The sequence below is a fragment of the Opisthocomus hoazin genome, chromosome 17 (assembly GCF_030867145.1).
Source record: "Opisthocomus hoazin isolate bOpiHoa1 chromosome 17, bOpiHoa1.hap1, whole genome shotgun sequence".
Lineage (NCBI taxonomy): Eukaryota > Metazoa > Chordata > Aves > Opisthocomiformes > Opisthocomidae > Opisthocomus > Opisthocomus hoazin.
The window spans coordinates 4996674-5019197 of NC_134430.1; the positions used below are offsets into that span (position 1 = coordinate 4996674).

A 22524-nucleotide genomic window follows, 5' to 3' on the forward strand; every position below is an offset into this window, starting at 1 on the left:
GAAATAGCACAGGGGAGGGCTAAATATAGCTGGGAGCACCGGGCAGGGCTGAGACTGCAGGAGCTGGGGGGAGGCGCGCGCCGGGGTGCCCCGAACGCAGGGCTGACCCTGCCCAGGGGACCCCAAGGGTGCCCCGGGGCTGGGGGGAGCCCCGGCGTTGGCACGGAGATGGCCTGGGACGTGGCGTTGCGGCCGCGATGGCCGACGGGCGCGACGCGGCGTGGCGAGAGGTCCGCGGGCGTCCCCAAACCCGGCGTCCTGCAGCAGCGAGTTCCCCCGGGGAACACGCTGCGGTGGCAAATGACACCCCGACACGTCCCACGGCCTCCCGAGCACCAGCGTTGGCTCTGCTGAGCCCCCCCGGGCGCTCCCGGTGCCAGTGCTGACTACGCTGGGACTCCCCAGCACGGGTGGCATTGGGACGCTGTCCCCAGGCTGAAGCAGCGGGACCCCCCCCAGCACGGGTGGCACTGGGACGCTGTCCCCAGCCTGGAGCAGTGGGACCCCCCAGCACGGGTGGCACTGGGACGCTGTCCCCAGGCTGGAGCAGCGGGACCCCCCCAGCACGGGTGGCACTGGGACGCTGTCCCCAGGCTGGAGCAGTGGGACCCCCCAGCACAGGTGGCACTGGGACGCTGTCCCCAGGCTGGAGCAGCGGGACCCCCCAGCACGGGTGGCATTGGGACGCTGTCCCCAGGCTGGAGCAGCACCGGCGGCTGGGCTGGGTGGGTGATGGCCACGTGTGCCACCCTCGTTTGTCCCAGCTCCGCTGCTCTGCCCTGGGACGGATCCATCCCACGAGGATGCCCGTGCCCCAGCCTGGGCCCGCACGGCACGGGGTGGGCGACTGCTGCCCCAAACCCAGTCTGGTGCACCCACCCGGTCCCCCCCAAAAGAGTGCGACACCCCCAAAGCCCAGGGTCACGTCCCCAATGGGCACCGGCCCCTCACAGCGTCCCCAGGGCCCGGGAGCCTCCAGACCACGTCATCAGTCACCGGGGCTGGGGCTGCACCCCCCCACGCACCCAGGTGCTTACAAAACCGACGGCTTTATTAGAAACCAAGGACACAAAATATTTAAAAAAAAAAAAAAGACACTTTTTGAGATGAAACATGTAACGCACAAACGAGAAAGGGGAGAGGCTAAATGGGGGGGGCATGGGGACAGATGGCTCCTGAGGGACAAGGGCATGGGGGGACATTGGTCCCAGAAAACGCGGCAGCGTCCCCCCGGGGAGAGCCCCCAGGCTGGGGCGGCGATCCAGCACCCCCCCCAGGCGAGGGACAGGGGGCAGGGGCCATGCGGTGCCCCCTGAACCCCCCCAGATCAGGAGATGGTGTTTCACTACCAGTTTTCGGGGGGCTTTGAAGCATCCCCAAGCCCCAGCAGCCCAGGCAGCTCCCAGAGCCTGGGGGGGGACCCGAGACCCTCCAGCCCCCCAGGCAAGATCAATAAAAGCTCTTTCCTCTTCCCTGCCCATCCCAAAGGCCTCAGAGTTGGGGCAGAGGAGAAAGTGGGGGGTACACGGCCTCTCCCCCAAGGCCAGGGAGGGGGGCACCCATGGCTCCCTGGCAGAGGAGGGTGGGGAGCACCAAGCACAGCCCCCCCCATCCCCAGGAGAAGAAAGCCTCGTGGATGGGCAGAGCCCATGGGTGGGACAGGGGAGCAGAGGGAAATCTCAGCCCACCACTGTAGCGAGCGCGTCCGTTCTCTGCCGTAGGCGCAGGGCGGGCGGCAGCCCTTCAGCTCCCCGCAGCCACCGTCCAGGGACAGTCTTTCGAGTGAGGGGGGGGTCTCCAAGCCCCCTCAGAGGGCAGTGTCCAGCCAGGCTGGATGGTCCCACGCCAGGGTCCCGGGCACAAGTCCCTCGTGGTCTGGCTCAGCCGAGCCCCCGGGGCTGGGGCTGCACCCGAGCCCTCGCTGGCCGGTGGGGAGCTGCCTCGGGTCCCAGCCGAGGGGACAAGGGACAAAAGGGGCCACTGCCCCCCCTGTCAGTCTTGCAAGAGGTGGACGAAGCTTGCTGGGAAGACACCAGTGCGGGAGCCATCGCCCTCGATGAAGCCAACCTGGGGGTGCAGAGGGGGTGGGTCGGGGGGTGGGACTCCCATCTCGGCCAGGGAAGAAGCTCTGGGGCTCATATCCCAATTCCCAGGGGGATTCAGAGGGCAAAGCTGCGGCGACACATCAGCGGGAGCCCCCCCCAGCCCTCCTCCACACACAGACGGGGCTGGGGGCACCCACCCACGTGCCCCCCCAACACCCAGTCTCCTCCTGAAGAGAACAGGAACAGGTTGGGACCCCAGCATGTCTCCGTGCCCCACTGACACTCACCCAGCTCTGCTCGTCCTCCTCCCGCGTCACCACGATCACCTCCCCCTTGGAGAAGGTCAGCTCCCGCGCTTTGTCCCCCTTGCAGTCAGCCACCGCCTTCACCCGCTTCTGCCTCCCCTTGGCCTGCAAAGGGGGGAGCAAGGGGGTGACAGACCCCCCCCCAAGGCCGGTGCAGGGATGTGACACCCCTGCTCCCTCCGTCTGCCACCCCAGGACAAGGGGAGCTGGGATGCTTGGGGATACAGAGGGTGACACACCCCCCCCCCCGCCCATTGCAGTCCCCCCTGAGCCCCCCGCCACCTACCGGAGCGAACCTCCTGGGCATGGGCACGGGGGGCACCTTGCTCAGAGCGGGGTCTTCAGGGCCACCGGGGCTCTGGGGGGACACAGCCGACCCCACTTTGCCCCCCACGCCGCTGATGCGCCGGTAGGAGCGGGTGCTCTCCGAGCTGCCGGGGACAGTGGGGACAGCGTCACCCCCTCCCCGTCCCCCTCCCTGCAAGGTCTCAGTGGGGTCAGGGCTCCCCGATGGGACCCAAGGGACCGGGGTCCCACCCGTAGCCCCCTGGATGCCAACAGAGAAGGGCCCTAGCACCCACCCTCCCTCAAACGAGCCCACCCCACCACAAATCCCCAAAAGAGGGGAAAAAATATATTTGATACCATGCAGGGGGGCTGGGCCTTGGTGTCACCCCCAAATAATCTGTGTCACCTTCTCCAGGGACAACGCAGCACCCCTGCGATTGCCCTTGTCCCCCCCCTGCACCCCAGGGCCAGCATCAGCTCCCTTGGGGACCTCAGGTCAGGGTGGGGACCCCTTTGCTCCACACCCCCCCAGGACAATTCGGGGTTCCCCATGCCCGGGGGGGGAGACCCAGCAGGGGTTGAAGCCGATGCACCAGCACCATGCAATGACCCCCCTGCACCCAGTGCACCCCCAGGCTGGAGGAGGGGGGGGTCCCTACCCGAACTTGACGGGGTGGATGTCGGGGGCTGCGCTCCCCGGCGGGGGCTGCCCGGGTGGGGGGCTCAGCTCCGGCCCCCGCCGGGTGCTGCTGCTCTCCGTCTCCGAGCGAGTCTCCCAGTACGCTGCCCGCCGGCTCTCGGGGGGGCTGCGGGTGCCAGGGGCCGGGGGGCCGGCGGTGCCGTCCGGGGGGCTGCGCGGTGCCAGAGCCTCCGCCGTCGCGGTGAAGTGCGGCTCCGACGCCTGCCGAGGCAGCTCGGGACGCTCTGGGGGGGACACACACGCGACGGGGACAATAAACCCGATGTCGGGGTGAAGGGACAGCCCCGCCACGGGTGACCCCCCCACCCCTCCACTCACCGGTGGGGCTGTGGCCGGGTTTGGGGCGCGAGCCGCCCCGCGCGGGGTTTTTGAGGGGCAGCGGCGGGGGGATCTCCTCGCTGTGGGCCCGGCGGGGCGCGGGGCGCGAGGGCACCAGGATGCTCTCGTAGGTCTTGTTGGTGATGTCCATCCCCACGCAGCTCCAGCGGGTCTGGGGACAGGCGGGCGGGGGGCTGGCGGCCAGCGGTGACGTGCCCTTGAAGGAGCGCTGGAGGGGGCTCACCTGGGGACAGACACCCGGCTCCAGGGCTGCCCCCCTCCCACAGGGTCTGCACCCCCCGGTCCCCTCGCTGGGGACGTGGGGTCCCCCCCAGCACCGTCCCACGGGTACCTTCTCCTCCAGCTCATCCTCGCTGTCGTAGGGGAACTCCTGGGGGAGCTCCCAGTCGTAGTCGATGTGGATCTGCAGGGAGAGCTTCCCCGCCTGCGCCTGCTCCAGCTGCCGGACGGGGCAGGTCAGGGGGGTCTCAGGACTGGGGGGACAGGTTCTGGGAACCCCCCACACCTGTGCCAGCCCTCTCCCGGCGCTTTGGTCCCTTCTCCCAGCCTGAGCATCTCCTCCCATGCCTCCGTCCCACCTACCAGCTCTTCACACTCGATGTGCTTGAGCCTTCTGGCCACGTCCAAAGCTGTCTCGCCTGCCGCGTTCACTGCCCAAGGGACAATCCAGGTCACGGCCTCGCCGCTCCGCTCCCACTGGAGAGCCCCAAAACCCCCCACCCCAGCCCCATACCCGTGGCGAAGGCGGCTTTGCCCTTCAGGAGCAGCTTGAGGCAGTTGGGCTGGTTGTAGAGCGCGCCGTAGTGCAAAGCCGTGTTCCCGTCCTGCGTCACCCGGTCCAGTGTCCCCCTGTGCAAAGCCACCGGCAAGAAATTCAAGGCTCAACTGCGCACAAGCATCGGTTCCCCACGCTCGTGCACGCTCCTCCCATGGGGGAACGGGCAGGGGACGCCGCAGGCAGCTGGGGACGCACCCGTTCTGGATGATGAAGTCCACCAGAGGAAGGGACGATCTGTCGGCGTGGCGTACGGCCACGTGCAGCGCCAGCTCGCCCGCATCCTGCTGTGAGACAGAGGGGAGAGGGGAGCTGGACCCGAGGATGCTTCATCTCCATCGAGATGGAGAGAGAGGAGCTGGACCTGAGGATGCTCATGTCCCCAAAATGAAGGGGACACAAGAGCTGGACCCGAGGATGCTCATCTACCCCGAGATGGAGGGGAGACGAGAGCTGGACCCGAGGACGCTCATCTCCCCGAGATGAAGGGGACACAAGAGCTGGACCCGAGGATGCTCATCTCCCCTGAGATGGAGGGGAGAGAAGACCTGGACTCCAGGATGCTCATGTCCCCAAGGGCACATCTCCACCCAAAGGCCAGGAAAACCCTGAGCACGGGCTCCCAGAGAGGAAGAAAATCCATTTACACTGCCAGGCAGAGGGAGCGGGGCGGCCACGGCGACGCGGGGCTCACCTGGCCCTCGGGGCTGGCCAGGGGCTTGGCCAGGTCGTGCCCCTCGGCGAAGGCCTGGAGCAGGGCCAGGAGGTCGCGGGCACGAATGGCTTCCCAGAGGCGGTGGGGGTCGTCGCGGCCGCTTTTCTGCACGTAGCGTCGCTCCATGTACTTGGCCACGATGTACTCCTTGCGGGCAGCCCTGCAGGAAGGGCGGTGTGGCATCAGCTCAGCCGCGCACAGAGACCAGATCCACCCCACTCCCACCACAGCCAGAGGCACCCTGGGCTCCTGCCTCCTCCCAAAGCCTCAGGATTAGGGAGAAACCTCCAAAAAAAGTGCAGATCCCCACCAAAATCCAGGTGATGACACCAGGATCCCCCTCTCTCCCAACCCCAGGTTGTCTCGGAGCTGATGGGCAGCGGCACAGGGACAGACCACGCACTTCTCCCCCCCTCCTCCTCCTCTTCCTCCTCCCAGCCCACGCCGAGCCCCCCGGCCAGCGGCCGACTCACATATCGCTGCCGGCCGAGGGCTTGGGGCAGTCCAGCGTGGGCAGCGTGGCCTCCATGATCTCGTTGAAGCGGGTGTTGCCGACGCTGACGGCCAGCTGCGGCGAGAGAGGGATGGGGGGAGACCCCTGCCCTGCCCTGGCCAGATCCCCAGCCCCATCCCGCAGGCAGAGGGAAGGGATCCGCTGGATCCACCCAGGGCCTTCCCAGAGCAGCATCTCCCCGGGGATGATGCTCTCTCATGGCAGGGGAAGTGTTTTAACAGGGAGCAGCTCCTGGGGGGCTGCCAGCGTCCCCCCCTTAGCAAGCGGCTTTGCAGACCACCCCCCATTCACCCGGGCCACCACGCCGGGAGCTGCGAACCGCTGCTGGGGAAACCGAGGCACGTTTGTGAGCACTGGAGCAAACTGGGAGCAGAGATGGGATGGAGGGGGAGGGATGAACTCTGTGTCCCGGGAGGCGGGAGTAACTATGACTCTCTTAAGACGGGATCATAGTTACTAGCTGGGCTGAGCCGCAGATGTCACACCTCCCCGTGGTCCCGCTGGATGCCCTCCTGGGTAACCAAGTTGACCTCTGCCCCAACGGGAGTTATAGTTACTTCCTCCCTATCGAACGGCCTCACCAACCGATCCATAGTAATTAAATACAGTGATACAAAATCCCGGCATCGACCGTGTTCGTTGCCTAGAGCCTCTGCCCACGAGTGGTTAGTTGGGCGCAACCAAATTCTGCTGGAGGATGGTGGTATTTGGTAATGACTATATCCTCAAACGATTGTGACAAAAAGGGCTGACCGATGTGGGTCATCTATGTTTCGGTAGCCAAACGAGACATCGTGGCCATTGGTGCCGCTGTGGCCATTGGTGCCACTGAGTGCTGGTGAAAGAGGGAATGGAACTGAGTGGGTTGGAGTTTGCGAACTCGGGATTGTACGGTTTGATTGTTTGACTCTTTCGCTGTTGTCCCCAATGTTGTACCCTAACTACTACCAATAAAAGAAAAGAAAAAATGAAATGATGATAAGGTGGGAAACACCGCACTACACCTCCAGTCTCCATGGTATGTAGGGACTATATTGGGCACTTGTGATCATGACGCGTTGCATACCAAATTGAGACAAATCTACTGGACTTGACTCCAGGTGGACGGGCCATCTTTACTTAACCCGGAAAAGGAACATGTATAAATCTTATATATGTTCGATAACTAGCCAAATGCCTCGTCATCTAATTAGTGACGCGCATGAATGGATGAACGAGATTCTGGGAGCCTCGGAGGGCGATTCCCGGCGGCTGCGAGATCTCCGGGCTCAGGGAGCCGCTTACCAGCAGCTCAGAGGTGCTGAGGACATCCAGGGTGAGGGACTGGATGCGGGAGTAATGCACACCCAGCTCCCGATGGATGCCGGAGCACTCAATGCACGTCAGGATGCCCAGGTTGGTGGAGAGCCACGTGGGATCTGGAGGGAGAAAGCGGCGCGGGGCTCAGCATCCCCACCCAGCCCCATGAGATGCTCCAACTGCCCTCCCTGGGTACCTGACCCACACCCGGGGCGGGGGGACACCCCGTGCCCCGACCTACCCGGGGCCCCGCAGTCACAGCACTGCTTGTTTCCCGGCATGTTCTTCACCTCGCTGATGACCAGCTTGGTCAGCTCCTGCACGCCGCCGTCCGCCCCGCCGCCCGCCGCCGCCCCGCCGCCGTTGGGCTCCCCCTTGAAGGCGTTGCTCAGGGCTTCGTCCTTGCTGTTCTGCAGCACTGAGACCCACCTGGGCGGGGGGAAGGGGACCCCCGGTGAGGAGGAGGAGGATGGGGAAGGAGGAGCAGGATCTGGCACCGCGCAGGGCGACGGGTGCAGCGCGGGGTGGGGACGGGCTGTGACACTTACACAACGCACTCCTGCTCATCCTCCGCTTGGAAATGATACGTCCTGTTGTCTGCAGGGACAGGGAGGAACACAGTGAACAGGGGGATTTGGGGATGCCCAAGACTGCAGGAAGGGGCTGAATCTACTCTGGAGGGGTTGCTTTAAAATCAAATCAAATCACTGCACGCCACTCATCTATCACCCGAGCCCCACCACCACCTTTTTTTATCTTGAGCTTGATAGATCTCCTTGCGGGAGTTGGTCCTTCCTCCATAAAGGCAGCCAGAGGGACACCCGGAGCCGGATTAAAAGTGCAAAGGGTGCCCCGGTGCCGTGGTGGAGGGCCAGCCAGCCGCTGGGGAAACGCGCTCGGGCCGCTCTCCTCCGAAAAGGGAGTTCCCACCCGCAGCTCGTCCGCCTCCGGGTCCAACGCGCCCAGCCCAGCCCCGGCACCCCGCTCCGGGCACTCACGCGTCACCAGGTCGAAGCATTTCTTCTCCTCGGCGTGGGGCCGCACTTGGCAGGTGAGCAGGTTCAGCTTGACGGGGGGACGGTTTATCTGCGGGGTGGGAGGAGGAGGCGGGTTAAAGCACCGGGGAGGGGTGGGATGGGCATCCACAAGCGCATACCTCCGACAGCAGCTCCGGTGGGACAACTGCCATCCCCAGATGGTCCCTCTTGGGATAACCAGGCAAGTGGGACCCTCTACGACCCTTTGCAGGAGAACTGGGCTCAGAGACGACCCTGAGCCACGTCCTCTGTCCCCACTGCAGTTCTCAGCCTCCACCGCCAGGGGGAAGCACCCCCCTCCCAAACAGCCCTAGGCCACTTTGGCCTTGTCTGGAACCTCATCGCCCATCTCGCTGCCCCAGCCAAACCCACCGTCCCCTCCCATTGACACCTATCAACATGGCAGACCCCCCTTGGTACGTCCAGCCCCAGCTCACGGTAAATTTTAAACCAGGCAAAATCTGCGACCAGTTTGGACAAAACTAAACCCAAAACCCAACGGACACTAACGCTCAAAGGGTGACTTCAAGGCTCAGGGCTGCAGCCCATCACTGCTCCTCACCGTGCTGTGGGAGATGGTCAGGCAGCCGTACTTCACGCCACACTTCCTCTTCTGCCAGACTTTGCGGATCCTGAGGCGGAGGAAGAGGAGGAATGAGGACGCGCTGCCCAGCTCTGACCACCCATATCCATCCGCCTCCCAAACCACCCACAGCAGCCTTCGGCAGGGGCCTGATGGCTTTTTGGACGTGGGGTTGCGCTTCCTGTAACTCACAGAGCTGAGCAGGCTGGCCACAGGCCATGGTGGCCAACAGTACCACAGATCTAGCAGCCCCAATTCAGCAAAGCACACAACGACGTGCTCAGAATCTGGTGCCCATCACCCATAGGTCCACTAAGAAGGTGGAGATCTTCTCTTTGGGGCTCTAAGCGTTTTCTTTTTCACCCTAGATTATCCCACCAGAATCCTTTCCCCCCTCCATGTCCAAGGAACAAGGAATTTCTTCCCCTCCCACCAGCCGCACAGCCCACAGCTCTTCACGCTGGGCAGCTCTTCCTGGAGACCCACATCCAAGGATGCTACACCCACACAGCACCAGCCGCTGTGCCCAGCCAGCTGCCCAGGAGAGCATCATAGGAGAAGCAACCCGGGAATCCAGAGCCTGCTGAGGGCCTTCACACAAGAAACGGGCCGATGACACCAAACCATTGTGGGGCAAGGTCCCCTGCACCAGCTCCAAACCTCCTCTTCCCCAGCTGCGGTTGCAGACCCCCCAACCCTGACTGCCAGCTCTCAGGTCCCCTCCAGCCTGGAGGAAAAGTCCCATTCTCCAAGCGTTGATGGATACTTCAGACCAGATGGGACCAACTGCACCCCAAGATCTGTCTAACAGCGACCACAAACCTCACACAAACAGCTCCACCTCGGGACATCCCAGCTCTGGGGCCTCCCACGAGCATGGTACTCTCCCAGCCCACAGCAACGCTGGGATGGAGCCAGGAGCTCCCCGGGTAAATACCACCCATCCTCACCCATCGCTCTTCTTGTACAGAAATCCCGACTTCTCCGTCCCATACTGCTTGTTCCCTTGGTGCTGGTGGATGCTGTAGCCGCTGCCAGAGTTCTTCCTGCTGAGGTTTTCCTGAGCTCACCGGGGGATAAAAAACACGTTGCAAAAGTGATGTGAGAGGTGCAGAGGTGGCTGCTGCCCCCAGGTGACCTCGTCCTTACGTGGGTGCAGTGTCCATTGGGATGCCATAGACCCCCATCCCCTCCCAGCCTCCAAGCATCTCCCAGGTCTCCTGCTCTGCTCCCACGGATGTCCCCTTTGGCCCCCAGCTCCCCTTTCCCTGCTGCTTCCCGTCCTCAGGCTAACCCCGGGGCACCCACCCGCCCTTAGCACCCAGCACCCTCCCAACCCTCCTTCCCGGCTCTCTCCCGCCCATCCCAGGGTCTCACCTCCTTGCTCTCCAGCTGCAGGATGCTGCGGAGGGAATCGCGGGTCTGCGTGAGCTGCTTCACCTCCTCCTCTTGCGCTTGGTGGAGCTGGAAAGGGAGGCAGCTGCCCTCACCGCCGCGCTGAATGCGGGCATTCTCAGCGGCTGGCACAGGGTGGGGTGGCATCTCGGGGGACACGTCCGAGCGATGCTGGATGGCAGGCTGGGGGACTTACCGCGTGGAGGGACACAGCGAGCTTCTCAATGAAGGGGTAGAGGTTCTGGGCAGCCTTCCAGCCGTCTTGGAAGAAACTGGGCATTTATTTCACGCGATTAAGATGCAGATGGGGAGGATGGAGAAAAAACAAGAGGTTTTTCAGAGTAAACGTGGCAGGAGACCATAGCAACCCCCCTGTGAAGCTGCTCTTGTTTTGTGGTTCTTCTGTCACTGGGATCTGGAGAGATCCCACTGAAGGCCAAGCACAGCCCATGGCGTCTGGATACCCCAAATATTTGGGGTGTCTGGGGTGCAGGACTGGCCTCCTGTTCAATGCAAGCTCATCTCACCAGGGATCAGCCCTGCTGGAGGCCAGATCCTGGGGGTCTCTGGGTCGCAGCCCCAGTCAAGGGCATGCTCTCAGCCAATGCAACTGTCCCCTCCCTGCCTCAGCTTCCCAACTCAAGAGCTGGAGGAGATGACATGACACCCACACGCTGCTACTCCAGCCTCGTGGAGCAACGGGAAAGGCGAGGGGATGTTCATCCTTGCTCCAAACACCCTCGTTACGAGCCCCGCGGCTAACGGCAGAGCCGCTCAGCTGAACTCATCCCTGGAAATCCATCCAGAAACCAAATCATCGGATACATCCCGAGCCAACCCCCTTCTCCCAGCCCCCACAGACACGTTTACAGCTCCTCAAGCCAACAAAGCACGTTTCAACTCCTTGGATGCAGCTGGAGAGCGACGGGCTCTGCCCAGCATCTTCACCAACAACTTTATGGAGCCGAGATGGGAGAAGGTGCCCCCAGACCCTCGTGGGACCTCCCAAGGGTGACGACCGACCCTGGGGACGAGCCCCCCCCGACCCAGGCGGGACCTACTTGTGCTGAGCATGGAAAAACTTGATGAGGCTCTGCAGGAAATCTGGTCCCTGCTTCATCTGAGACTCGCTGGCTTTCAGCAGGTACTGGAGGAGGAGAAGACATCTGTTTAGGTGACGGAGACGAGGACCGGCTGAAAATATCCCAGAGGAAAACGCAAGAGCCTGCCCCAGCCATCACCTCCCTTCCCTGCGTGGGGAGGAGGGTTAAAACGCTGGCTGGGTTTCAAGAAGTCGAGTCACGACGTTGGATTTGAAGGCAGCTCGCTGGGGACCACCCTCAGAAAACCTGGCTCTGGAAGCCCTCCAAGCCCTGAAAAGTTCAAGGACTGAGGCAGGCCCCCGGGGTTTCCAGCCGAGCATGCTCCTCCCACCGCTCATTACTTCTGGAGTTAATAAATAACCAAAACCCAAGGCAGCTCGCGAAGGAAAAAAAATTAAATAGCTCAAATGTTTTTAAAGACACGACCCTTTTGCTCCCCAAGCATCAGACTTCAGGCAGCGAACGCCTGCAGCACATCGGCCCCGGAGGTCTGCAGTCCTCGCGGAGGTGTCCCACGGGACAGGGAATTTCAGCTTCATGCATCAAACCCACTCATCAGCTGCAGGCAGAAAAGACACGGAGCCTTGCTCACCCCGAGTAGAGTAAGGAAGGGGGGGGAAAAGATCTTCCCCCCATGAGCTCCTCTCCAGGCCGGCGCAGCTGCTGGAGGACGATTTGAGTGGGAGGCGAGGGGAGGGGAAGGCAGCCCCCAGCTCCGGGGACTTTCCATGGTGGGGAAGGACCACGGCAGGACAGAGCCCGCAGGACAGAGCCTCCGGGTGCCCCGGGCACCCCTGCCCAGGGCTGGGGAGGGTTGTTGAATCGCTCTGTGCGAGCTGGAGCTGCAAAGCCAACACAGCACCCAACCTGGAGCCTGGGGTGCACGGCAACGACAGCACCCCCTGAACAAAGTCCCAGATGGAAAAGCCCACCGCATTCACGGCTCCCATGGGACTTCCCTGCCCTGCCACCCACTCCCCAGGGTGACAGTGGCAGGTGGGTGGTCCCGGCCAGCGCTGGCTGAGACCCATGAGGAAGAACTTCTTCCCTCTGAGGGTGACGGAGCCCTGGCCCAGGCTGCCCAGAGGGGCTATGGAATCTCCTTCTCTGGAGATATTCAAGCCCCGGCTGGACGCGGTGCTGTGCAGCCTGCTCTGGGTGACCCTGCTTGGGCAGGGGGTTGGGCTGGGTGACCCACAGAGGGCCCTGCCAACCCCAAACATTCTGTGATTCTGTAACCCACCAGCAAAGGGATGCCCCCAGCACCGCCTGGGTCCGGGTCCAGCTGCGCCCATCCACCCCCCAGCCCACGATGGGGAGACACAACTGCCCCACACATCACCCCCGGGGTGAAATCGCACCGTGCCCTCACCCGAGCAAGCAGCAAACACCCCCCACCCATAAATCTATGAGCAACACACCCTCCCCAGCCCTGGCCAGCCCCCTGGGCAAGCTTTCCCCCCCCATTTCCAGGCAGGCTCCCCGGGAAAGCCGCAGCTCTTGTGCACAGAATCACAGAATGTTCGGGGTTGGCAGGGCCCTCTGTGGGTCACCCAGCCCAGCCCCCTGCCCCAGCAGGGTCACCCAGAGCAGGCTGCACAGCACCGCGTCCAGGCGGGGCTGGAATATCTCCAGAGAAGGAGACTCCACAGCCCCTCTGGGCAGCCTGGGCCAGGGCTCCGTCACCCTCAGAGGGAAGAAGTTCTTCCTCGGGTTCAGCTGCAGCTTCCTCTGCTTCAGTTTGTGCCCATTGCCCCTTGTCCTGTCACTGGGCACCACTGGAAAGAGTCTGGCCCCGTCCTCCTGACCCCCACCCTGCAGATATTTAGAGGCATTTCTAAGGTCCCCTCTCAGCCTTCTCTTCTCCAGGCTGAACAAGCCCAGCTCCCTCAGCCTCTCCTCATAGCAGAGATGCTCCAGTCCCCTCCTCATCCTCGTAGCCCTCCGCTGGACTCTCTCCAGTAGCTCCTCATCTTTCTTGAACTGGGGAGCCCAGCACTGGACACAGCACTGCAGATGGGGCCTCCCCAGGGCAGAGCAGAGGGGGAGGAGAACCTCCCTCGCCCCGCTGGCCACACTCCTCTGAATGCACCCCAGGATCCCATTGGCCTTCTGGGCACCCAGGGCACGCTGCTGGCTCATGGTCACCCTGTCATCCCCCAGCACTCCCAGGTCCCTCTCCACAGAGCTGCTCGCACGCAGCCGCTCTCTGCAGGGCTGTCGGCCACGTCCCCTCCCCGGCCGGGCCGCAGCGCCCGCGTTTCCATGCGCCGTTATTTATTTCACAGTGCTGCTATTCAAGGGAGTGACTCATCTGGCTGGGTCCCAGCTCCTCGGCCCTGCTGCAGCGGGTGCAGCCCCCTCCTCGCAGCCCCTGCCCTTTGCCGGGGTGGCCACGGGGCTGCCCTGGGCCCTGATGCTGCTGCCTGGCCCTGGGGACGTGGGAGACCCCTGGGACAGCCACTGGCGGCTTGTCCCCTGCTCCATGTCACTCTCCAGAGGTTTATGGGGTTGCTGAGGTGCCTGGAGCCAGGACACCTGGCTCCCCTCCTCGCCAGTGGGGGTCTGACCTTGGGTCTCCATCCTTCACTTCTTCCCATCTCGCCTCCTGAGTGCGGACCCCTGGGATCGTCGGGGATCTGGGGCGGCTCGCGAGCCCCCCGAACCAAAACCAAGAGCAGTTCTGAGAACAGGGTAAAACCACAAAGCCACCCTCGGGGACGTTATCCCAAAAGCTCACCTTCTGCCCCCAACGCCAGGCTCTGGGTTTGCAGAGGACGGGCGGGAGCGGGGCTGGGAGGATGCAGGTGCAACACCTGGGCACCTCGCTGCAGGGTAACCCATGGGTGGCATCCACAGCCACACACCGCAGGGACCCCAAGTCACGATTGGGGTGTCCCTGAGCCAAGACCATGCAGGGACACAATGGGACAGGGACAGCCGAGGGTCCCGCACCGCACCCACGTGGGGCTGCTTTGGTGGTGGGGCCAGAGACAGGCTCCAACGTCCCCACGCAGCTCGGAGCAGAGCGGTCCCCTGCGTCCCCCCGGGGCAGAACGGTCCCCGTCCCCTCCCCGGCACAGCCCCTACCTCGCACATGTGGAGCTGGAAGAGCCGCCGCTCCTTCTGCACGTCCTCGGCCGCCTCTGCCACCGCCGGCTCGGCCGGGATGACCCCAGCCAAGCGGGCTCGCTCCTTCTCCTTCTCCATCTTCCCCCTACGGGACCGGACGGTGGCTTGGGGACAGCCCTGCCCCGAAGGGTGTCCCATGGTGGGGGCTACAGCAGGTCAGGAGAAACATCTCCAGCCCCTCTAGCTGGGACAGGCTGGACTGGAGCCCTCCTGACGGTAAACCAGCACCAATCGGTGCCCAACCGCGACCCCGGGACAAAACACCTTTGTGCGGAGCAGGATTAGGTGGATTTTGCCGGAGGCAGCCGGTTCCTTACACTTTGGTCTCGTAATCCTTCCAGGCCTTTTCGATCTGCTTCTTGGAGTCCTGCAGCAAAAGGAGAGAGGGGACGGCAGCCGTCAGGGAAGGCGAAAGAGCCAACGGCACCAAAGCAGCAGTCGAGGGCTTCGCATCGCCGCGCCCTGCCCCGCTCCTTGGGGACAAGGGACATCCCCGCCGGGTCTTCACCCCTTGTTCCTGTCGCTCCCAGCCCTCATCGCTGCCCTCCAGCCTTGGGCATTGGCTCCTTCCTTCTCCTGGCTACGGGCACGAGCTGAGCCCGTGATGAGGGTCTCACTGCAGCGTGTCCCCAAATGGGTGACCTGCAGCCTTGGGGACAGTGCCCGAGGGGACTCACCAGGCGGCCGTCCTTCAGCTGCCCCTTCAGCAGGCTGTCCAGGGGGAAGGAGACGATGTTGTTCAGGTTTTGCACCTGCAAAGGGCAGAGATGGGGTCACCCCGTGGGGGTCCCCACCTCAGGGTGGGTTGGGGAGCCGGAGCCCCAGGTCCCCACGCTAGGGACCTCCCCCCAGCCCCAGCACTGCCCCGGGAAGGGTTAACGAGGCTGGAACCGGGGCCAGATCCAGGCACGGGGCAGGCTGGGGCTTGTCGGAGCTGGCTGCAAGATGTCTGACGTGGGGCCCTTCCCACAAACCACATCAGCGCTGCGACTGCCAAAACCAAAGCTGTTCCCCCCATCGCCACCCCCTCCCTGTCCCCATCCGCCCCCACGGCACCCGGCGATGCCACCAGCCACCCTCGACGTCAAGGGGGCTTCCCAAAATGTCCCCCTTTCCTGGGGTTCGGGCCACCGCCATCCCCACCGGCACCGTGCAGGGGTCTGTGGGGGGGGCCACAGGAGCCCACTCTGATCCCCGTGTCCCTCCGTGCGCCCCGTGGGCCAGCACCCCACTTCAGTGCTGTTAGAGCAGCTCCAGCACCCACATGGCACCTCCCCGCTGCACCCACATTTCTTTCAAAGGCTCCCAAGGGTTTTGGTCCCAGCTCCAACCAAACAAGGGGGGATGGGGGCTGGACAGGGCACCCCCCTTCCGAAAGCCGTGGGGACACAGGGTGCCCCACTTCCAGCAGCTCCGGGGGGACTCTGGGAGGGGAAACCTGGCTTTTTGGATCCAGTCGAGGGTCCCAGCACGGCTGCTGCTTTGGGGAGATCATGGGGAACACAGCAGCCGCACGTGGGGCGGGAGGTGGGCGACCAGCCCTGCCCTCGCCCGGGAACTGGTCCAAGCCCTTCACCAGGCCAATTCCTGCGGAGCCCCCCATAGCACGGGGGTCTGGCGGGGCTGGGACAGCTGGGATGGGGAAGGGGAGGAGCAGGGAGGCCCAGACTGGGGTAACTGGGAGAAGAAGACGCCAAAATCTGAAATTCTTGCTGGGGGAAGGGCAGGAGAAATAAATCTCCTCCTTCAGCAGAGCTGGGGCCAAAAACACTCCAGGAGGCGGGGGGTCAATAGGGACTGGAGAGGGGGCCAGTGGCACGAGACCCCCAGGGCTTTGCTGCTGGGTGTGCACGGACCCAGCTCCCTCCAAACCCGACTTCTCCGCCGGAGCCACCGCCGTGGTGGGGAAGGTGCTGCCAGCTCGGCTCGCAGCCTCCCCTGCCTGCTTCCCGCGCGGCCGTGGCTCCCCAAGGCCCCGCCGCGCTGCTCGGCGTGGCTTTGATTTACTTCTTGGCAAACGAGATCAGAGACGCAATTGATGTGAGAAGAAAAAAAAAAACCACACAGAAAAAAGAAAGAAAGAAAGAAAGGGAAAAACAGAAAATAGCAGCCCCCAACCGCCCATTGAGTCCCAGCGTCGGCGTCCCCAGCGGAGCTGGGAATGAGCTCTAAAACCAGCACCGGGGGTATGGGATGGGCTGGGAGCACCGGGAGCGCATCCCCGAGCCCGGGATGGGAGCTGGGGATTGCCAGCCATGGCAGCGGGCAGCCAAACTGGGAGGAGGGGGGGCTGCACCAGGTGGTTTTTCCAAATCCAGGTGGATCCTGGAGATTTTCCCCCGCTCGGCAACAGCCGGATGCAGAGAACAGCCCGAAGTTGCACCGGCGATGCCGTGAACCCCATGATCCCCCCCCGGTTGGTTACAGCCGCACCCCAACTTCGGCAGGGTGCTGGGGGGACGCGGGGCGGCTCACCAGGTTCTTGAAGAGCGCGGTGACCTCGCGGGTGAAGACGGCCAGGTTGAGGAAGCCGGTGGAGAGCTCGTGGTTGTTCTGGGAGAGGTGGTTGTTGCCGAAGTTCTCCAGGGCTTCGCTGTACTGCTCCTCGTTCTCCACGTGGGCTGCGCGGGGAGACACCAGTGAGGGGCACGGGGTGGCCCGGCAGCACCCCTGCCCCTGGGAGATGAGGTCCCATGAGGTCCCACCAGCACCCATCACCCATCTCCCCATCCCTCCGTGGCAGAGCTGGGCTGATCCTGCTGCAGGACAGCAGCGGTGTGCCCTAAATGATCTCCCTAAGGTTCTTGATTTCCCTTTTTAAGCCAGTTTTGGGCACTCAAATCATGTTGCCAGCACCCATGGCCACCCAACTGTCTGGCTGCATCACCCCATGGACAGATGTGATCGGTGTCAGTGGAGGACGGGACCATCCCAGACCCCACCAGCCCGGGGATGCCCATCAGCTCTCAAAGCACAACTCACTCAGCCCGGAGACGTGAATGGCTTTCACATATTTCCTGATCCTCTGGAGTATGGCTTGGTCCCCGTCCAGGCTCTGCGAAAGAGAAGAAAAAAACCACACACCCGGAGCTCGCGAGCCCTGCCAAGCGCGGCCGCCGCTCCCCCCGCCCAGCCAGCCCGCGGGATGGCGGCTGCTCTGCCATGCAGCTCTGCGGGGCAGCGGCCGAGCTCCCGGGGCTGGCCCTGGAGCTGGAGGCATCCCGGGGACGCTGGAACCGCAGCGGCCAGCTGGTCCCCTGCCAGGCCCGCGGTCCCCGACGGCTCCGCTGCCAGGCAGGGCTTTGGGGAGGCCGGGTTCGAGCGAGAGGGTAGCAGGGGGTGAGAGGCTCGGCCAGCGCGCCCAGCGCCGCTTTGGATCCCGAGCAGCTTCCAGCAACCACGGAAAATGCCGGCCTGGCTCTCGCAGGGGCTGGTTCAACCAAGCAGGGGATGAAGCATCACGCAGCACCAATACGCCAGCCCGGCCCCGCCACCCCAGCACACGTCCCCGCGGCTCGGGGTCAGGCACGGTGGGAGACACCCGCCAGGGTGCCCAGCTCCGCGCAGGCGGCCGGGGCAGAGCCAAAACCAGGACCCACCTCTCGCCGACGCCCGACAGGGACCCAAATCCCATAAATCCCGCAAGCGGGAATGTGGCTTTCCACACACACACGTCGTGCAGGGGCTTGGCCGTGGCCACCAGCACCATGGAGCTCCCTGCAGCTGCACCCTGCGCTCGCTCAGAGCACTCCCCAGCCCCAGCCCCCAACCCTCATCCATCCCTCCCTACCCGGGCAGCCCCCCTTTGCCCCCACCGAGCTCGAGGGCAAACTCCATCCCAACGCCAACCCAACGCCGAGCATCGCAGCCGACCACACGCCGGCCCCAGCCATCAGGAAAGGGTTAAGGGCGGCTTGGCCGCAGGTACCCGAGGCATGATAACAGGCTGGAAATATTTAGAGGGCGTGAACAGCAAAGAAGGGCGAGGGATGAAACCGCGGAGGAATTACAATAAAGAGGCGCTCTCTCTCTCGCTCGCGCTCTCGCCGAAGGTTTTCGGGCTGATGTCAAGGCCGATTTCCCGACAGCGGGGTCAGCCTGGCTTCGGTGCCGCTCTCCCAGGCCCTCCTCGTTGGCCGGGACGCTGCTGACGGAGCTTTGGCCAGGAGGAGCTGGCTGGGAGGGGACCGGGGCCGAGGCAGGAGCCAAACCCCCCCTGCCCAGAGCGGTCTTGCAATGCATCTACAGTGGGGAGGATGTTGGGGTGCCCCAAAGCCCCCTCTCTGCACCAAATCTGGGTGCCCCAGGCTTCCCAGAGCCCGCGGGCTGGGGCAGAGGCATCCCCTGCCTCAGGGGGATGCCAGGGCTGGACACCCCAGGCTCACAAACCTGGCGTAGCCTCGGGAAGGGGAAACTGAGGCAGCCCGAGATGCTCCGGATGCCTCACCCTGCAAACGGGGGAAGAGGCTGCTCCGAGTGCCCGGGACAGGGCAGTCTACCCCCATGCCAGCTCACGGCTGCGAGAAGCTGAACGCAGCGACCCGGAACGATCTGGGGATGGTCACGGGGGCTTTCAGGAGGTGGCCCGTGAGCCAGCCCGGGGGCATAGGGCTGGCAAAGCCGAGCGGGGTGGTAAAGGCAGAGTAAAATCACCGCGCGGTGCTGCCCCGGCTGCGGGCATCGCTGGCATCCCCAGCGCACCGGGCCAGCTGTGGGGACACGGGCCTTGGCTGCACGGGGACAGCCCTCCGGGACGGGGGGCAGCAACGTCTGGAGCCCCCCCCGCCGCACCCACCACCCCCCAGCCCAGCCCGGTCGCGGGAAACCGAGGACAGGATCACGAGGGATTCCCTGTAGGGATGGAGGATCCCAGGGATGGATCTGCACCCACACCACAGCCACCCAGGGGGACCCCGAGCAGCCACGCACCCCCCCCCAGGATGCTCAATGGGGGCCATTCTTCTTCTGCCTCCCCCCGCCACCGGCTCGTGCCGCCCGGCGAAGGAGCCGGGGCCAGGGCGGCTGCGGCACTGCCGCGGGTGCAAAGGGCAGCGTGGGGCAGGGACGCGGTGTTTATCGAGTATTTATGGGGCGGCGAGGCGAGCGGGGAGCGCAGCTCTGCTGCCACACTGCCGTCTCACCCTGCCCCGGCCCAGAGGCGCCCAGTCCCCATGTGACACCGACACACCACCCAGCACCAAACACTACGGGCTGGATCCGACCTCCCAGGCCACTCCGGAGACCTCAGGTTCTGCCTCTGCCACAGCCCCAAGCACCCCGATGTCGCACGAGCCCCTCTGCGAGGGCAGAGCCCTCTTTCATCCCAGGAGGGAAACTGAGGCACGGAGCAGCTCCAGCCTACGCCAGCACATTTCCTCGATGGCGAGCACCAACCTCCGGCCCTCGCGTCGCTCCTGTCCCCTCGGCTGGGGACCAGCTCCCGGATGGGCGCACGCACCCGGGCCTTGGGGACCTGGTGGGACATGGTCACCCCCCCCACCCAGCAGCCGCTGGAGCGAGACTGGGAAGCCCCGCTCCCCCCTGCTCGCCAAGCCACCGGCCGGGGTCCGGGGTGGTGACAGGGAAGACCCAGCCCTCCCCAAAGCCCCTCGGCCCATCCCGGCTGAGGTAAGTTGGGTGGGATTTTCCTCTTCCTGGGATGTCACAGCCCTGGCAGCAGTTCTGCTCCCCCAAGGGTGGCACTGGGAGGGGGGCTCAGCCCCGTGCCCCTCACGGCACACACGACAGCAGCCACGGCCCCCAGCTCTCAGCCACACGCTCGCTGGAGCTTTCCCAAGCAAACCCCGCGGAGACCCCCGCCATTCCGGGCGGACGCTGCTCCCCCCGGCCCCCTTCACCGCGGCCTCTCCAAGCGGCGAAACAAAATTCCCGCTGCTTCCTCCCGGCCGGGAGGGAAGATCCATGGTGGGGGCCAGCACGTGCTGCCGGGGACTGGGATGCTCCACGCCGCGGCCCCGGATTCCCAGCCCCGGGACACCCACCCCGCTGCTCCCGGGGGTCCTGGCCGCCCCAGCCCCCGCGCTCCCCGCCAGCCCTGGCTCCCCATCAAAGCCGTTCCTTCGCCAAGAGGAGTTGGCAAAAGCCACGGGGCCAGCTGGAAAGCGCCTTTATTCCGAGGCGGGAGACGGGGGACAGAGGCACCCCGCCACCTCCGCCCTTCCCGCAAACGCTGCCGGGGGTTTTGGGGGAGGCAAAATATAATTCCCCCAGATTTAAGGGCGGGGGGACCGATCCCCCCCCAGGGACAAGGCACCGCAGCTCCAGCATGGGAGCTCGACAGCAGCTGGAGCCGTGTGGCCGATGCTCTGCCCTGTCCTGGGGGATGCCCTGGCCCCGGAATTGGGGACAAAAACCTCGAAATTCGGCTTTAAAGGAGATGTTTTGCTCATTTCTGCAGGGCTTGGCCCCCCCAAAAAGCCCACGCTGAGGCTGCTTCGAGGATGCAAACGGCCGCCCTGGCCCGGGGGTCCCAAAGCACCCGCTCAGGGCGACCACCAGGCTAGGCTGGCCTGCTCCCGGGGGTCTGGGGTGGGGGTGGACCCCCCACTAAAGAGAACCCTGGACCAGCCTCCTCCCAAGGGTCGCGGGGCTGGGGGGACAGGACACCCCGATAAAGAGACGCCCAGACCAGCCTCCTCCCAGGGGTCTGGGCTGGGGGGGACACGGGGCACAGGACCCCAATAAAGAGAAGCCCGGACCAGCTGCCTCCTGGGGGTCTCAGGGCGGGGAGGGGGATGGGACCCCCCGATAAAAAGAAGCCCAGGCCAGCCTCCTCCCGAGGGTCTGGGGGGGGACACACCCCATTAAAGAGAAGCCCGGACCAGCCGTCTCCAGGGGGTCTCGGGGCAGAGGGTGGGGGGACAGGGCACGGGACCCCCACAGTAAAGAGAAGCCCGGGCCAGCCTCCTCCCGGGGGTCTGGGGTGGGGGGGATATCCCAATAAAAACAAGCCCGGACCACCCTTCTCCCGGGGGTCTCGGGGCAGAGGGTGAGAGGACAGGGCACGGGACCCCCCCCAGTAAAGAGAAGCCCGGACCAGCCTCCTCCCGGGGGTCTCAGGGCAGGGATGGGGGGGGACACCCCCATAAAGAGAAGCCCGGGCTGGCCTCTTCCCGGGGGTCTCAGGGTGGGGAGGGGAACGGGACCCCCAATAAAGAGAAGCCCGAGGAAGCGTAGTGCCCTCGGGGCGGACACCGTGCGCCGGCCCCGCACCTCGGGGTGCCCCAGCGCGGGGTGCGGGGGGTGCTCCCAGCCCGACCCCCGCCCCCCCGGCCCCGCTCACCTCCTCCAGAGCCCCCACCGCCCCCCGGCACTTCTGCATCCCGGAGGCGCAGGCGGCGGCCGGGCAGCCGGGGCTCTCCCCGGTGACGGACAGGAACTCGGCCACGCTGAGGCGCTCGGGCATGGCGCCGGCGGCACCGGCTGCTCCGCGGCGGAGCGGCCCCGGGCTCAGCGCCCCGGGAGCCCCGCCCCCAGCCCCGCCCCGCCGCCGTCACGTGGGGGGCGCCGCCCGCCTCTTAAAGGCGAAGCGCACCGCTGACCCCACCCCCATTCCGCCCCGGGGTGAAGGGAAAAACCTCGGGGTGTCGCCGGCCCCGCACCCCACGCCTGGCCCCGGCCCCGCCTCACAGAACCCCAGCATGGATTGGGAGGGACCCCTGGGGATCCCCCAGCCCAACCCCCTGCCCAAGCAGGGTCACCCAGAGCAGGCTGCACAGCACCGCGGCCAGCCGGGGCTGGAATATCTCCAGAGAAGGAGACTCCACAGCCTCCCTGGGCAGCCTGGGCCAGGGCTCCGTCACCCTCAGAGAGAAGAAGTTCTTCCTCGGGTTCAGCTGGAGCTTCCTCTGCTTCAGTTTGTGCCCATTGCCCCTTGTCCTGTCGCTGGGCACCACTGGAAAGAGTCTGGCCCCGTCCTCCTGACCCCCACCCTGCAGATATTTAGAGGCATTTCTAAGGTCCCCTCTCAGCCTTCTCTTCTCCAGGCTGAACAAGCCCAGCTCCCTCAGCCTCTCCTGGTAGGAGAGATGCTCCAGTCCCCTCCTCATCCTCGTAGCCCTCCGCTGGACTCTCTCCAGCCCAGCACTGGACACAGCACTGCAGATGGGGCCTCCCCAGGGCAGAGCAGAGGGGGAGGAGAACCTCCCTTGCCCTGCTGCCCACACTCCTCTGAATGCACCCCAGGGTCCCATTGGCCTTCTGGGCACCCAGGGCACGCTGCTGGCTCATGGTCAACTGGTCATCCACAAGCTGATGCCCCGGGATCCACAGCC

At 64.8% G+C, this 22524-nt stretch overlaps 1 protein-coding gene across 2 annotated transcripts; it reads right to left on the reverse strand.

Moving 5' to 3' along the window:
* Window positions 1-1033: 1033 nt before the first annotated feature.
* Window positions 1034-21694, reverse strand: ASAP3 (ArfGAP with SH3 domain, ankyrin repeat and PH domain 3). 2 transcript variants are annotated; one of them, XM_075437970.1, is made up of 26 exons: window positions 21534-21694; window positions 17213-17285; window positions 16706-16851; window positions 14908-14982; window positions 14548-14597; window positions 14189-14315; window positions 11057-11142; window positions 10192-10267; window positions 9978-10064; window positions 9551-9660; window positions 8580-8649; window positions 7979-8066; window positions 7529-7577; window positions 7222-7409; window positions 6966-7099; window positions 5641-5735; window positions 5147-5327; window positions 4651-4739; window positions 4411-4526; window positions 4260-4327; window positions 4009-4116; window positions 3657-3900; window positions 3298-3562; window positions 2637-2781; window positions 2333-2455; window positions 1034-2067 (listed from the first exon to the last, which is right to left on the reverse strand). In XM_075437970.1, the coding sequence occupies exons 1-26, from the start codon at window positions 21654-21656 to the stop codon at window positions 1993-1995; spliced, it is 2991 nt and encodes a 996-aa protein (XP_075294085.1). In that variant the 5' UTR covers window positions 21657-21694; the 3' UTR covers window positions 1034-1992. The 2 variants fall into 2 exon arrangements, with proteins under 2 accessions (XP_075294085.1, XP_075294086.1); XM_075437971.1 differs by lacking the exons at window positions 14908-14982; window positions 16706-16851; window positions 17213-17285; window positions 21534-21694 and having other exon boundaries at window positions 14495-14576.
* Window positions 21695-22524: the final 830 nt, after the last annotated feature.